We start from the raw sequence: 15328 nt of genomic DNA on the forward strand, positions 1-15328 counted from the left end.
CGGTGTATTATTACCGTACCGTACTGCCAGCTGGTATCGACGGATGACTAAGGATTTTGGTCATCTTCAAACATTCTCGAGTTCCAACCCTCCAAGGCTCCCTACGACCATTCGGTTGCAAGTCTATCGATTGTCTCTTCGGCTTGCCCCTGGCTCTTGTATTGTCTCGTTGCAGTCTCACGTGTGGCTGCGGTCGCCGGCATGGAGCCATCCGAGCGCGATTCGCAACCCCCGCCTGAGGAACCCGTGAACTCCATCGAGGATGATGGCGCGGGAGGCGCAATCACCGACGCGCAATGGAAGGCGATGATGGACGTGGTGATGGTAATTTACGATTTTCGGGAAGAAGAGTGAGTTTCGTCTTCGGAAGCCATGCAAGCTGGTTGCTTCTAACCTCTTACACGCCTTCGCAGTGGCCACGACCCGTCGCGATTGTTCCATCGTAGTGTCAATAAGCGCAACGTTCCGGACTACTATGACATTATCAAGGAGCCAATGGCGCTCAGTATCTTGAAACAAAGAATCAACAAGCGAGAATACAAGCAGTTTGCGGACTTTATCCGCGACTGTGCCTTGGTACGTGAACTAATGCTCTCATTACTCTGCCTTGTCGCACAGTGCTGACTGAATCCTCGATGGGATGCTAGATTTGGCACAACGCGCAGACATACAACAGACCCAGGTCGCAAGCCTACGAGGATGCGCTCGTCATCAAGGTACGCGGACAACCAGGACTCACCTCAGCCTGGTCAATAGCCACTGACCACCTTTTGCGCTCAACAGGATGTTTTCATTGCCGAGTTCAAGAACCTGGCCGATCGGGGGGTGATCTCTGCCGAACAGGCTGAGCTTCCCGACCTAGGAGAGATTCCAGAGGCCGATCCCCTGCCCGATGAAGAGGAGGAAGAGGAGGAGGAAGATGAAGATGAAGAAGAGGATTCGGAGGATGAGGGTCGGCGGAGGAAGAAGCCTGGCCCTAAACCGGGTTTCAAGCGGGGCATGGCTGCGAAGCAAGAGCCGGACCTTCGGAAGAAACGAGGTCGGCCTCCGCGCGTGGACACCCCCATGGAAACGCGCATCAAGACGATTCTGAAGGGCATCCGGAAGTTCAAAGGACCCGGAGGTCATTTAAAAATTACCCACTTTGAAAGGCTCCCCGATAAATCAGCTTATCCAGACTACTACATGGAGATCAAGGAGCCGATCGCCATTGACATCATCAAGCGCAAGTCTAAGCGCAAGAAGTACAACTCGGTTGACCACTTCATGCGAGACCTCGATCTCATGTTCGAAAACGCCAAGACTTACAATCAGTCGGACAGTCAGATCTACAAGGATGCCGTTGACCTGCAAAATGAATCGCGGAAGCTGGCAGAGCAAGAGAAGAAGAAACCCGACAGCGAATATCTGATGGAAGATGGCCGTTTCCCGCTGCCGGATGGGATATTGCACCGGGGCGAGCTGTGGAAGGTCGGGGACTGGGTTCATATCCAAAACCCCAATGACGTGACCAAGCCTATCGTCGCGCAGATTTATCGGACCTGGCAGGACTCCGAGGGAGAGAAATGGGTCAACGCCTGCTGGTACTACCGCCCCGAGCAGACGGTCCATCACTTCGAGAAGCACTTCTATCCCAACGAAGTCGTTAAAACCGGGCAATATCGAGACCATCGGATCGACGAAATCGTTGACCGTTGCTTTGTCATGTTCTTCACCCGCTACAGCCGAGGTCGCCCCAGAGATCTGGCACCAGAAAAGGAGATCTATGTCTGCGAGGCGCGTTACAACGAAGAGAAACACAAGCTGAACAAGATCAAGACATGGGCCAGCTGCCTCCCGGACGAGGTGCGAGAGAAGGATTATGAGATGGACCTCTTCGATGTGGCTCGCAAGATCAAGAAAGTCCCCAGCCCGATCAAGCACCTCCTCAAGGAGGATGCCAAGGAGACTGATGACCTACCCAAGCCAACTTGGGGAGCAGAAAATGCGCCGCCGGTGGTGGGCGCGGTGCATCGTCGCCCGCGAGATGAGAACGTAAGTACTGAAAGCCTCCAAGCAGCAACCTCGAAAGAGAAAAAAAAAAAAAAAAACAAAAACAAAAACAAAAACTCACCCTCAATATACAGGAGTCTCCTCCGCCAGAGCCCACTCCATCCCCGCCCCCTCCCTCGTTGCCCCAGCCCACTATTGCATCTGCCGCGCCGCGCCAATCCATGGGCCAAGTACTTCCACGTCCCGGCATGGGCAGCCCGGGCAGTGCTGCTGCACCGGGAGTCCCCCCATTGCAGGCTCGCTCGCCCGTGGCACCAGTGGCTGCTCAGACGTCACCGGCACCCGTTCCATCGCCGGCTTTCCAGTCTCAAATGGCCTCGGCGCAGATGTATCAAGCTTCCCTCCCGCGCCGTCCGAGCAACTTCGCACCGCAGACGCCGGTTGGTGCGTACCAGGCCTCGCCAGCGTATTCGGCAGCGCAGCCATCACCATACGCCCCGTACTCCACGAACCGCCTGAATGCTTCACAGCCAGCGTACAACCCCAATGCGCCCCGTACGGTTGAAGTCTTCCATCTCAGCGATGCAGCCAACGCGACGATCCCCGCAGATGTCCGAGACCAGTTCCACTGCGATGACCGAGGTCGTGTTCTTTTCTTCTCTGCCCCGCCGTTGGACATTATCCCTGCGACCCAGCAGAAGCTGGGCCATTCTCTCAAGTATCTGGCGACCAAAGAGGAACGCCAGAAGAAGGTTGAGGAGCGGAAGCGAAAAGTGGCCGAGGACAGGAAAGATCGGGAAGACGCCGCCAAGCGCCGGCGCGCAGATGAAGAGACGGCTCTTGCCAGTCGAGTTGAAGCCCTCGCCGGCAAGGCGGTGGAGGCAATGGTGCACCAAATCGTTGACGGCACAGATCAGTTGTACCGGGCATTGTACCACGACCAGGCGGACAAGGTCAGGAATGCGGATATCAAGACCCAGGAACGCCGGGTTCAGGCGGATCGTTTGGTCCAGGGACAAATCTCGCGGATTCAGGCTCAATCCACAGGAGATGAGTTTGTGGATCTGAAGAGCAGTGCCATGTACCTGGGTGACATCTAGCCGCAAAGCTAGGGGATCGATGCTGGGTTCTTGTATCCTTATTTGTTTGTTTGTTTGTTTTTTTTTCTTTGTCTTTCTCTAGCTGGATCAACGACAGGCGCAATCTTTGAGGCGTCTTCTGGGTAACGGGCTCTGGGAAACCGAGGAGTATCGGACAGATGTACGACTAGGGGGTAGGAGAGTTAATTCCGAGAATTGCCTACGAAGCATCTCAAAACAAAACCGATGAACTGCGGTGTATTTGCACATCTCCAATTTGTACATGACTGGAGTCCTGGAATAAATAGTCTCCAAGGACAGAAGAAGGGAGAGACAAAGAAAATGAACCAGTAAAACACCAAAAACCAAATCGTTGACTCATGGACAAGGGAACAAGGAACGAAAGAAATAAACACGAAGAAGGCAAACCGCATTAATACAGTAGATGGAGGAGTCTTGGACCTGAAGAATCCCCGTAAATGAGGCGACGGATCTAAATGATGGCAGATAGAAAGGAAAAAGAAAGGAAAAATCCTAGAACACACTGTGAAGTCTATACAGGCGTGGTTGGAGTCTTTGGATGTGCTTTTTCCCCTGAGTCGTCGAGTCATCCCATCGAACGGGGATATCGGAGTGGAACCGGAGGGCCTCATGCACTTTTGAATTCCGATGATCTTTTGTTTTGACGCTTTGTATGCCGTTGTGTCCAAATAAACTCCAGTGACCTTTTTTCGTTTTGGTTTTCATCTCTGCTTGGTTGAGATCATGATGTCTCCAAATTCTGGGACATCAACTCGACCTCGTGTCGTGATCGTGAAAAAAATGGGGCACTTAGGCGTCGCTCGATCTTTCTTTATCTTCGCTCCAGGATGCACTGTTCCGTTTGTTACCTTCCTCTTCCTCCATAGAAAAGACCAGGTCACTTTGCTCTTCTTCCTCAATTCTGCTAGTGACCGGAGAAGAGATGGTTCGATCCAAGCGGCTGTTAGGACCCGCCGAGGAGTGACGGGCGGATCCGGGATGAAGGGACATGCCACTGAGTTGTTCAGAGATCATCGACATCGAGGACTGCCGGCCAGGGCTGGAGACAAACGGTGATCCGTCGTGGGACGCCCGGCTGCCGATCGGGCCCAAGCTGGGGCTGGCCATTGGGTTCAAGGACGACTCGCGCAGGGGTGATCCGATGTGCGGGTACGAGGAGCCATGGCCATCCTCTTCCTTCTTCTGGCGTTGTTTGGCAAACAAAGCCCCAAATCGGGACGGGCTGGAGGCCAGCGGGGACCCGTTTTTGGAGAAACTGGTGCTCGTCATCCCAAGACCGCTAATGTCGCGATGGCTGGAACTCAAGTCATGATCCGTCCGAGAGAGCCGGCGCAATTTTTCCTGCGGCGTCAAGACATCGTCGTGTAGATTGACTGGTAGATAGTCCTCCTCCATGGGGAAATTACTCTCATCCCAATCGTCCAGAGCCGTGGGTCGGGGAACGCTGGCAGAGAGCATGCGCGGCTTAACAGGGCGTTGAGAGTGCAGAAATCGAGGCCCGATTGGGTCCTCGGGGGCGACAGGAGGCGACGATCCGATGTTGGAGAGGGGCTTCCGCAGCTCGGAGCCATAGCCCACATCGCGTAGGTTCCGAAATGCGTCCGGTGGGCCCGGCCTCTGAACTGGCGGGGACAGTTCCAGGCCGAACTTGGATGGCATCGAAGCAGCAACCGGCCCATAGCGGGCAGCGTGGGAGATGCCCTGACTGTCAAATGATGCGGGGAGCGGGGCATCGAGGGCAGTTAGGTGGTGGTGATTCGGCGACATGGGGAATCGCACTTCGTCTGCTGGCGATCCATACTTCGAGCCAGCATCGGAGGCCAAGCCCGCATCAATGGTGGGAATTGCATCGTAGGGTTGTTGCTGCCCATGCAAGCCGGCAAACTCCTCCTGCGGGGGGAGTTGCGGGGCATATCGAGGTTCGTGGCCATTCATGCGCTGCTGAGAGAGAACAGAATTGGTCAAGGCCGAGTCCTGGTTGACATAGGCTTGCGGATTGACCCGACCCCCTAGGTTGAGGTGGCTGCCGCCCACACCCATGCCTCCACTTGGTCGGTTGACTCTCCGTCCATCGGGTAGGATGTGCGCCAGTGCGCACTTGGTGCCGAACTTGCAATTTCCCTAGATCAAAGCGAAAGAAAGGCGTTTGTCAATTCCCGCGTCCTTCCGGCGACCATGCGACTCAAGAAACAACCGAGTCTCATACCTTAGTGAAATATTTGCAGGGGGCATAATCCACGGCGGCATCGGTGGAGTGTAGAAAAGGACAAGCGGGGCCTGCTTGACAGGCACCCTGCCGGAAGAATTTGCAAGGAACATGTTTAGTATCTGTGGAACGATTCCAAGTCCATCCGATTAGCAGTGTCGCCTCGTTGGTAGGCATGGGCTCGAAATGAAGAATTCAGCCATACTCTTGTTGCTCTGGTTGGGAGGACTGCGGGCCATGTCGAGGCCCGAGTGATTGCGAGAATGTCCATTCTGGACAGGGCCCAAAGGCACCGGAAGAGGTGCACGCCCTCTCATCTCTGGATGATAGACGAAGAGGCAGGAAGAGAGATAAAGGTGGAGGGGTCTATGGAGATTGGAGAGGGGAAAATGATGGCGGGCGGTCAGACATCGAACCACGTAACGCCCTCGTCTACGAGCACCTCAGACATCAGAGTAGACATTCATCGTCTGAAAAATACATGGAAAAGCAAAAGAAAAAGTCAGAAGAAGGAGAAAGAAGAGAAAAAAAAAAGCAAAGAAAATAACAAATACCACCATTTGCATTGAGGTCTCACATCCCATGACTATGCCAGAACATGACCCCGTTCATCTGATCCCTTCTGGTTCGCCTTCCAGGTTGCCTTCATTCCACACAATATCCCCTGGTCTCCGATCATCCCTCCATGCAGTTGCGTCAGGGCACAATGCTGCTGAGCTGTTCGTGATCATCAGCCCCGTCGAGCTGCAGCTCCACCCAGCCCGAGCCGCAAATCACGCGAGTCGAATGATGTGACCGAGTGGAGACGAGGGGATCATCGTCGTAGGGCCCTGATCATTTCTTATTGGGGCTTCCCTTCGAGGCCCAGCGATTCCTGACCTCGTCAGAGTCTGAACAAAGAAGTAAATGAACCCAGGAGAACTAAGAGATGGCTCACCCATAGCTCCGACGCAGTCATGTCTTCGGGAAGTACCTCAGAGCATCTCGCCCATAGGTCGCGACAGATGCGACGACGGATCGTGGCATGTCGCTGCCATTTCTTCCACGCCGTTTCAAGATGGGATCTCTCTACTGGAGTAATGGGAATTGGTTCACTACTGGCGGATGTCGCAACACGACCTTGGAGAGTCTCTCGCTCGTCCTTGAGCCGGCTGATGTCCTGTCGAAGATCCGAGAGTCGCGGCTTTGTGACGAGGGCTGTCAGAGCAGCCCGGGACTGTTTCTCGTTTGCTCTGAGATTGTCAAGTTGACCCCGAAAGCTTTCGATATCTTGGTTCAGAATAGCAATGGCCTCAGGAGTCGCCGTGTCAGAGGCATCTTGAAGCGCGTGGTAAACGGTCTGTTTGCCTGGATACATTGAACGAATTTTAATAGATCATCATGCATTCCGATCATCGTGGCCTACCTGAAATACGCCCTTCAACCTCCCCCTCCTGATGCAGCTTTTGCAGGAGCTTGGCTGCTTGGGCTGCAGGCAACCTGTGAGTGCGAAGCGGCGATAGCCCCATGAAGTAGTACCCACCTTTGGAGACCTTATTGTGTAGATTTGCCGAGACTTCAATGGCCTGTTAGAGAGAGAATGTCAGCCCAGCCCCGGGTGTCATTCACTGTCCAACGTTGGCAGACCTGGAGAGCATACCGAATAAGGGCGACTGGGTCATCCAGTGCTTTGGGTCAGCATCAGGAGCATGTCAAGAATCTAGAGGCCAGCGCACTTTTGTTTTCCTGCCAATGCAACCCACGTTAGTTCGGCCTCGAAGATTGGCCGGGTTTGGGGAGATACTCACGAAGGTAGTCAAGGACGAACCTAGCGTCTGGTTCAGCGTAAGCCTTGCCGGCCTTAGGAGAACGTAGTTGTTCGTACTCACCATCAGTTGCAGCTGGGGCATCACTCTTTCCTTTACGAGGCGCCATGATGGTGGGTGATTCTTCGCAGCGTTGATGAAATTAAGATGGATGAGAATGGGAACTGGAAAATTGGAGAGGAACTGGAGGCACCAGAAAACACGCAAGGTGTTCTACTCGTGGAAATACATTGGCAATTCATCAAGATTACGCCAGAGATCTAAATATCGCAATCGCAAACCAAACCATATGTCCAAAGACCCAAGGCAAGCATCATATCCTGGGCGTCAATGCAACTATGTGGAAGCAGAAGGACGTGGCATCCATTCGCCTCCCGGAACGGCGACACGATTTTTTGGTGTGAAATGCCGGGATTAAAGGAGAGTAAGGTGAAAAAGAAATAAGAATAATCAACCGCCCAGCATCAATTAGCGAAGCGATGAATGAAGAAAAAAAAAAAAGAACAAGACACCGCAAATGGAATCCAAGGGTATCACATCACAATCTGCGAGTTCCGCGAGTCAGCTTCATGAAAAAAAAAAAAAAGGCCAGGTTTCTTCGGGATACTTACGCAATCACTGTCATTCTTGGCACTGGGCACTCCCATCTCTTCGAAGGTCTTGGGTCCTTTACCTGGCAAGCCCTGACTACTGGGCTTCGGCGGCTGTCCAGGTTTGGGTGCCGAGGGGGTCGACGAAGCTGTCGACGGCTGAGGTGTGGAGGACGCCGAACCTCTCGAGGGCTGCCGGGATTCCATCCGCGGAGGGAACGAAGGAGAGCCCGGCGGGCGAGGAGATGCTGAGGGACGGGGGAAGGTAACGGTCCACCGGGGCCCGGTACAGGAGTTCTGACAGGCTTCCGATCCGGAGGCGCCGCGTCCAATCGTCCGGGACGGCGTCGGTCCATACCAGGGGGTGGCACCGGTGCAGAATAACCAATGTCGAGTCGAGGCGTCCCCGAGGGACTGATCATATTTGCGGCCTGGGGGCTGGTTGGCCCAGCAGGCGCGCTGATCGGCGTTCCAGAACTGGGCTGGCGATAATTCATGGTCCCTGGTCCATAAGAAGCGGTGCGCATACCAGATAGAGGCGGGGGGCCACCGTAGCCCGGCGGCCCATTGGAGCGAAGGTTCGGGTTGACTCCAAACGCAGAGCTTGGACGGGGATCTGGCATCTGGTAGCTGGGATGGCCCGGAGGCCGGGGGCGAGAGTTGGGACGATCAGGGTAGGGCGCTGCGGACGGGGGATTGTCGGACAAGGTCATCCGTGACGGGTCTGGCATTTCGATATTTTCTGGAGTCGCCTCCAGGGATGCTCCTCGCTGGTGCGATCCATACCGCGACCTGATCCGGGCAATTGCCACTTTCTCGTGGTCTTTCCTGGATAGAGTCTTTGAACGCGAGATGCTATCGATCCGACCAGTCGCGTCCTTGTTCCCGCTCGCCGCAGCCTTGGCGTACCAACTTCGGGCTTCCTTGATATCCACCGCCACGAAGATGCCAACTTCGTAGAAGTACCCCAAAGCAAATTCGGCTGTTGGCAGGCCACTTTGAGCCGCGCGTTGTGCATAAGTAAACGCCAACTCATCGTTCTTCTCAAAAACGCCTTCATGTCCACAGAGGAACCACTTGCTGATGGCCATCTCCGCCTCCGGCTCCCCCTGGCGAGCTGCCAGCGCATTGTAGTGCAAAGACAGGGCGGGGTTGAAATCGCAACCCAGCTGGCCGAGTTCATATGCAGCACCCATTTTGACCTGGGATTTGGCGAAACCGTGGTACGCAGCCTTCTCAATATTGACTCGCGCCATGTTGAGATCCGGAGGCATGAAGGCCTCTGGGACGCTTACTTGAGGGAGCTCGCGCGCCAAAAGCATACCGTAGACCTAGCGATTTTCCGAGTTAGAACAGGTGAAATTCTGATGCGGAAGGGGGGGGGGGGGCGGAGCTTACATAGGCACCCTGGGGCGCGTTCTGATCGCAGGACTGCGCCGCCAGTCGAATATAATCCAGCCCCTTCTGGAAGTCCTGACGCTGACCATGCTGGCCAAGGAGAATCATCATTCCCAGGCGCTATAGCAATACATTAGGTCTTCAATTCAGGTACCGGATAGTCTCCCAGGGAGCTTACATAGTATGAGGCGGAATCTGACATCTTCACGCCACGTTCGTAATGTTTGATTGCCTTCTCCGGTTCGCCCGAACTCTCAAACTGCATTCCCATGCGGTACTCTGCGCGCGCGAAGCCCTTCTCGGTAGCCCGTGAGTAGCATCGGAATGCCTCTTTTCGATCAACGCGGAACCCAAATTTACCGAATTCGAGCCACATGCCCTTGATGAATTCAGCCTTGGGATGGTGCTGGTCAGCCAGGAAGTTGACAATGTTCAACGCATCGACTCTCAACTGCCGTTCCACCTGCGGTGTCTGGGGGCGCGGGGGTTGTGTCAACCCCAGACGGGCTTCGTTCTGGGCGGCCACCTCAACATAGGCCAGGGCATCCTGAGCCCACGCCAATTGCATTTCGGGATCCGTGGTCGACAACACCGCCATTCGGGCGCGCTCCAGACTGGCCTCTCTCTGCTCGTCGGTCGGCGGAACATTGGGCGGCGGGTTCCGTAACACGGGAAATGGCGAGAAGTTCGGGTGGTCCATGCTGTCATAAGTTGCGGATTGCGCGTAGGCGCTGGGGTCGTGGGCCTGGGTGTGTTGCGGTGGGCCTTGCATCGCGGAGGAGGTTCGCTCCGGGAACTGCGCGCGCGGGTACTGGGGCGGGGGTTGCTGCCGGCGAGGGTCGCGAGCGTGGTGTTCCATCTGGGCAATATTGTCCTGCATATTTTCGGGGACTTCGGGCATGACTCTACCCGGATGGATCAGTACTCGTAGCTTGGGCATGTTGACATCCGGAGTGCGTGGGTGGTGTAATCACACCTTTGGGGGGAGGGGGAGATGACCTCTGGCATGTAAAAGTCATCCTGCCCCCCTGGATACCATGTCGCACCCACCCGTGGCTGACCACGGCCCTGCGGTCGGTTCATGTTCCGGGGGCCTTAGGAAGATATCTCTCTACAAGCGGAAGAAAGCGGCACCAGATCTCTTGGATACTGGAAGCATTGGGGAGAGAGAGGGGGGGGGGGTTGGGGGAGAAAGAGATAAAGATATAGAGAGGAATAGAGGGAAGGGATTAAGAATAAGAAGAGGGGTGAGGGGTGAGAAGGGAGAAAAACGAAACACAAACTCCGTCATCAGGCAGAGAGAGAGAGATGGGAAGAGCAACGCCAAGGAGGCACTGAACCACAGCCCACTTGGGCTAAATTGCTATAAATGGGGGCCCACCTCCAGGCACCAAAAAATGAGAAAAATCATCATACATCCATATTACAGAGAGATCTAAGAAGATATCAAGATCAAAGGAAAATAACAACAAAAAAAAGGGCAAGGCATACACAAAGTTCGGATCAAAACGAGTGGAATGCTTGTTTACTTACAGTGTATACATCATGTACGGTATTGTATATATATTGTACTGTATGTATACCAGGACTGGTCAGTAACAAGCCCCCTGGGAAGCCTTATTCATGCCCAGGTGGATATCCATGGATGAGCTCCACGCCTTTTCTCTTTTCTCTTTTTTATTTATATCTCGCGCCAAACTCCTTCCGCGTCTTTTCCACAAACATATCCGAGTCACTGCAAATCAGCTCTCTGTTTATCTCTCCACTTTTGTGGCCATGGAACAGTTCCATCATCCATACATTCCGTATGATATCCAACTTCAGTTTATGCAGGCTCTGTATGCCTGTCTAGAGGATGGGAAAGTCGGCGTATTTGAGTCCCCCACTGGTAAGCATCCATAGATGTTCCGTCCAGTGGTCATGGCTGCAATCTGACCTCCGTACAGGTACCGTGAGTGGGTTGTTTTGTAGGGGTAGATGTGGTCTGCTAAGCCACCCAGGGAAAATCACTCAGCTTGATCTGTGGCTCTCTGACTTGGCTTCGGGATCACAAGCGCAAGGCCTTCCAAGAGACCCTTGATCATACAAAATGTAGGATCATCAATGTTTCTCTCACCTCATCTGTCTAATATCTTTCAGGTGATGACGGTGAACCGGAGTGGATGGTAGAATTCGCGAAAAAGGAATCTCGCCGCGCACTCACCGAAAACCGTCGGGAATTGGAAGTGCGACTGGCAAGGATTCGGGAAGAGGAGGATCGTCTGAAGGCTCGGGAAATAGTGGAGCGACCTCGCAAACGGCAGGTGAGAGAATCTCCCCTGGGAAATTGGTGGATGCAGACCGACGAGCCTCTCTTGAGTTAGCGAGTGGATGAGCCAGCAGCTCAATCCGACCCCGAGGACGAGGCTCAGTTTGTCCTTGAGGATTATGACAGCGAGACCGATGACCGGAAGAAGCCGAGCGATTCCGGGAATTTCGATGGCTTGTCTGCGAGCACGTTAGCTTTACTGGAGCGGTTCAAGGGCCAGGTGTCCGCGAAACCCGACGAGGATGGCGAAGAGGATGAAGTCAAAATCTTCTATTGCTCCAGAACACATTCTCAGTTGAGTCAATTCGCCGGGGAACTGCGGCGAGTCACGTTCCCATCAAGCATCCCCAGCGATCTCGACAAAGACCAAAGCGAACCTTCCACGCTCGAGGAGCGCATCAAACACCTTTCTCTCGGATCTAGAAAAAACTTGTGCATTAACCCCAAAGTACAGGCTTTGGAGAACAGCACTGCAATCAACGAAAAATGCTTGGATTTGCAGCAGCCCGGCGTGGCAGCTGACAAGAAATGTTCCTATCTTCCGTCCAAGGACGACGAGGCCCTGGCTCTCCAATTCCGAGACCATGCCTTGGCAACAGTCAAAGACATTGAGGACATTGGTAAGGTCGGGAAGAAGCTGGGAATCTGTCCCTACTATGCATCACGGCCAGTCATCAAACACAGCGAAGTCAGTCCCAGTGTGAATTTGGCCATGATTACGGGATCCTAACCCCATCTGGCATAGATTGTGACACTCCCATATCCATTGCTTCTTCAAAGATCGGCTCGCGAGGCTCTCAACCTCTCCGTCAAAAACCATGTAGTCATCATCGACGAGGCTCACAATCTCATGGACGCAATCGCCGGTATTCACTCCGTATCTGTGTCGCTTTCTCAACTCCAGACTGCGATCTCGCAGTTAACGACGTATGCACGAAAGTTTAAGACACGGCTAAAGGGGAAGAACCGAAATTACGTCGCCCAGGTGATCAGACTGGTGAGCTCGATTGCAGACCACCTCCAGTCAATATCTCAGCAAAAAGGGTCCCAAGAAGGCTCGGTTCAATCTTCAGACCTCATGGCGGGGAAAGGAGTCGACCAGATCAATCCCTACAAGCTGTCTCGATATTTACAAGAAAGCAAGCTGGCTCGAAAAGTTGACGGGTATGTGGAATCTTCGCAGCAACTGGATCGAGCCCAAGACAAAACGGTGGTGCCCGTCCTATTCCATATCCAAGGCTTTCTTCTGCCCCTGATGAACCCGTCTGAAGAAGGAAGGCTGTTCTATCAAAAGAATCAAGACGATGTGCTGTTGAAATACATGCTCTTGGACCCGACCAACCACTTTCGAGAAATCGTCGAAGACGCCAGAGCGGTCATCCTGGCTGGAGGGACAATGTCCCCTGTAGGTTCCCTTGGCCCTTGTTTGTGTTGCTCGTCTGGTGATTTTAACATGCGCAATAGATGACGGATTATGTGCACCATCTGTTTTCCTATGTGCCTACAGAACGACTCGGCACATTCAGCTATGGCCACGTTATTCCGCACACCAATCTCGTTGCGCAGTCGCTTACCCGAGGATTTCTGGGTTCCGAGTTTGATTTTACGTATGAAGCTCGATCGTCAGAAAAAATGGTAATCCCCTTTGAATTCCGTTGTCCTGTGTTCCTTTTTTAATCGCCTCGATCTAGATCACCGACCTCGGACGAACGATAGCCACTCTTTGCCAGGTCATTCCGGACGGTGTTGTTGCCTTCTTCCCTAGCTATGATTATCTGAGCCATGTGTTGAGTGTGTGGAAGAAGCCTATTCCAAATGGAAACGGCCAAACCACTCTCAATCTGATCGAACGGAAAAAGAAGATGCTCTACGAATCGCGAGAAGCAGTGACCACGACGGAGGAGCTGCTTCAAGAGTATAGCGATGCCGTTGGTACAGGAACCGGTGCATTGCTTCTGTCTGTTGTCGGAGGGAAGTTGTCTGAGGGTATCAACTTCTCAGACCAATTAGGACGGGGCGTCCTGATCATTGGTCTCCCTTTTCCCAACATTCGCAGCGCTGTCTGGCAGGCGAAGATGCAATATATTGAGGACAAGATTTACAGGCAGAGTACCGGATCAGAATCAGACCGGAAAGCCACTGCCAAAGCCGCGAGTCGGGACTTTTACGAAAATTCCTGCATGCGGGCTGTGAATCAATGCATTGGGCGAGCCATCCGACATGTGGGTGACTACGCGGCTATCCTGATGATCGACCGGCGGTATGAATCGGCACGCATTCAAAATAAGTTACCTGGCTGGATTCGCGGAAGTTTGGTCCCATCGCCGTCGGAGCGGCCAGCCCAGATGACCGTGCAACGGTTGTCCAAGTTTTTTGCCGACAAGAGATGATGGTTCTGTATTCCAAAGCAGTATGGAAATAAGGGGGAAAAAAGGCACTGTCTCCATGAAGAATTTTGAAACTAGTCCTCGTCGATTTTGGGCCAGACATAGTGCTACACAGACATCCGGAACGTATTGACTATAATGCAATTACTGTAGATAGGGCTGGTAACCTGAGGCTAACAAAATGTGGCAGAATGATTTTGGCGGTGTATATACACGTGACACGGCGCTCAGGGCTGGACCCTAGTCACGGGACAAGCGAAGGGTTAGCGCACACTCTAGCTTCCGCGAGCCCGGATTTCAACATCTGAGACGGATAGCACTTTCATCGCCCAACCCTCTGACCGGTCTTGTCGAGAACACCACCGCCGACAAGATGCCTACCCGTTTCTCCCAGACCAGGAAGCAGTGAGTCGCCCTCTCCTGATCTGCGACCGCATTTTTTTTGATCTGGATTTGCGCAACCGCCGTGGCCATCTCCTTGCCTGTCAACATCTCACTAACATTTAACTCTTCCAGCCGCGGCCATGTGTCCGCCGGTTACGGTCGTATCGGCAAGCACCGCAAGACCCCCGGTGGTCGCGGTATGGCCGGTGGTCAGCACCACCACCGCACCAACGTCGACAAGTACCACCCCGGTTACTTCGGTAAGGTCGGTATGCGGTACTTCCACAAGACCAAGCAGCAATTCTGGAAGCCCACGGTCAACCTTGACAAGGTACGTTTTCCAACCCGAACGAGTCGGCCCGTTACAGAAGCGAAGAGAGTACCGGAAAAAGAGGAAAAGAAAGAAATCAGAAACAGAGGGGAATCAAACGGGCAGTTACATGCAGATTCGAGTGCCGATGGGATATGACAAAATGGCTTTATTGTGGAAGGATCGATTGGGCTGACTAGGATGTTCTCGCTACAGCTGTGGTCCCTCGTCCCCGCTGAGCAGCGTGAGGCCTACCTGACCGGCAAGAAGACCGACACTGCCCCCGTCATCGACCTCCTCCCCCTCGGCTACTCCAAGGTTTTGGGCAAGGGCCGCCTCCCCGAGGTCCCCGTCGTCGTCCGTGCCCGCTACTTCAGCCGTGATGCTGAGCAGAAGATCAAGGATGCCGGTGGTGTCGTCGAGCTGGTCGCATAAGCGTTATTTTGATGGTGTTTTCGGAGAAGGCGGGTGAATCGGGGCAAATGCAGCCCTGGCTGCGTTCGGTCTTGTGATAAGAGCATCAAGGTCTTTCTGCCCGCGAGGAGGACGATCGGGACTCAAAAGGAGAGGGCCACGAGCCGGAAAAGTCGGCCATGGCACTCGAAGAGAAAAAGGGTTTTTGTGTATGCAATCTGCATATCATGGCCTCCGAATGCCCTTACGATTTCACATTGTGTTAAACAAATACCACAAGGAGGATTTTTTCACAAGTTTCCCGTTCCGTTTGTGTCGTTCGCCTTGGAAGCCATCTTGGCAACAAGTCTCGTCTATTCAGAGGCTTAAGAATCCACAAGGGATTGTACAACTGGGTTCATCAACAGTCAGCA

The 15328-nt window shown here is 53.6% G+C and overlaps 5 protein-coding genes across 5 annotated transcripts; 2 read left to right on the forward strand and 3 right to left on the reverse strand.

The window, feature by feature from the left end:
• Positions 1 to 201: 201 nt before the first annotated feature.
• Positions 202 to 3092, forward strand: NUU61_000368 (putative RSC complex subunit (RSC1); the record flags this gene model as incomplete). Its single annotated transcript, XM_056650952.1, has 5 exons — positions 202 to 350; positions 414 to 576; positions 648 to 716; positions 784 to 2034; positions 2127 to 3092. The coding sequence occupies 5 exons, from the start codon at positions 202 to 204 to the stop codon at positions 3090 to 3092; spliced, it is 2598 nt and encodes an 865-aa protein (XP_056515802.1).
• An 810-nt stretch (positions 3093 to 3902) lies between these two features.
• NUU61_000369 (putative spindle poison sensitivity protein Scp3) lies at positions 3903 to 5684 on the reverse strand (the record flags this gene model as incomplete). Its single annotated transcript, XM_056650953.1, has 3 exons — positions 3903 to 5234; positions 5320 to 5441; positions 5525 to 5684. Coding segments are annotated over 3 exons (1614 nt in total), but the record flags the coding sequence as incomplete, so codon positions are not given.
• Positions 5685 to 6160: 476 nt separating this feature from the next.
• On the reverse strand, positions 6161 to 7233 carry NUU61_000370 (uncharacterized protein; the record flags this gene model as incomplete). The annotated part of the gene is made up of 5 exons (XM_056650954.1): positions 6161 to 6193; positions 6257 to 6666; positions 6725 to 6884; positions 6946 to 6986; positions 7107 to 7233. The coding sequence occupies 5 exons, from the start codon at positions 7231 to 7233 to the stop codon at positions 6161 to 6163; spliced, it is 771 nt and encodes a 256-aa protein (XP_056515804.1).
• A 424-nt stretch (positions 7234 to 7657) lies between these two features.
• NUU61_000371 (uncharacterized protein) lies at positions 7658 to 10052 on the reverse strand (the record flags this gene model as incomplete). The annotated part of the gene is made up of 5 exons (XM_056650955.1): positions 7658 to 7669; positions 7736 to 8196; positions 8244 to 9045; positions 9113 to 9232; positions 9291 to 10052. The coding sequence occupies 5 exons, from the start codon at positions 10050 to 10052 to the stop codon at positions 7658 to 7660; spliced, it is 2157 nt and encodes a 718-aa protein (XP_056515805.1).
• An 887-nt stretch (positions 10053 to 10939) lies between these two features.
• NUU61_000372 (Helicase-like DEXD box c2 type) lies at positions 10940 to 14936 on the forward strand (the record flags this gene model as incomplete). The annotated part of the gene is made up of 11 exons (XM_056650956.1): positions 10940 to 11000; positions 11059 to 11063; positions 11113 to 11203; positions 11252 to 11415; positions 11476 to 12108; positions 12166 to 12825; positions 12885 to 13055; positions 13112 to 13680; positions 14087 to 14212; positions 14324 to 14522; positions 14718 to 14936. 11 exons carry the CDS (start codon positions 10940 to 10942, stop codon positions 14934 to 14936), a joined length of 2898 nt encoding a protein of 965 aa, XP_056515806.1.
• Between the last annotated feature and the right edge of the window lie 392 nt (positions 14937 to 15328).

The sequence above is a fragment of the Penicillium alfredii genome (assembly GCF_028826965.1).
Source record: "Penicillium alfredii strain IBT 34128 chromosome Unknown utg000001l_segment0_segment0, whole genome shotgun sequence".
Classification (NCBI taxonomy): domain Eukaryota; kingdom Fungi; phylum Ascomycota; class Eurotiomycetes; order Eurotiales; family Aspergillaceae; genus Penicillium; species Penicillium alfredii.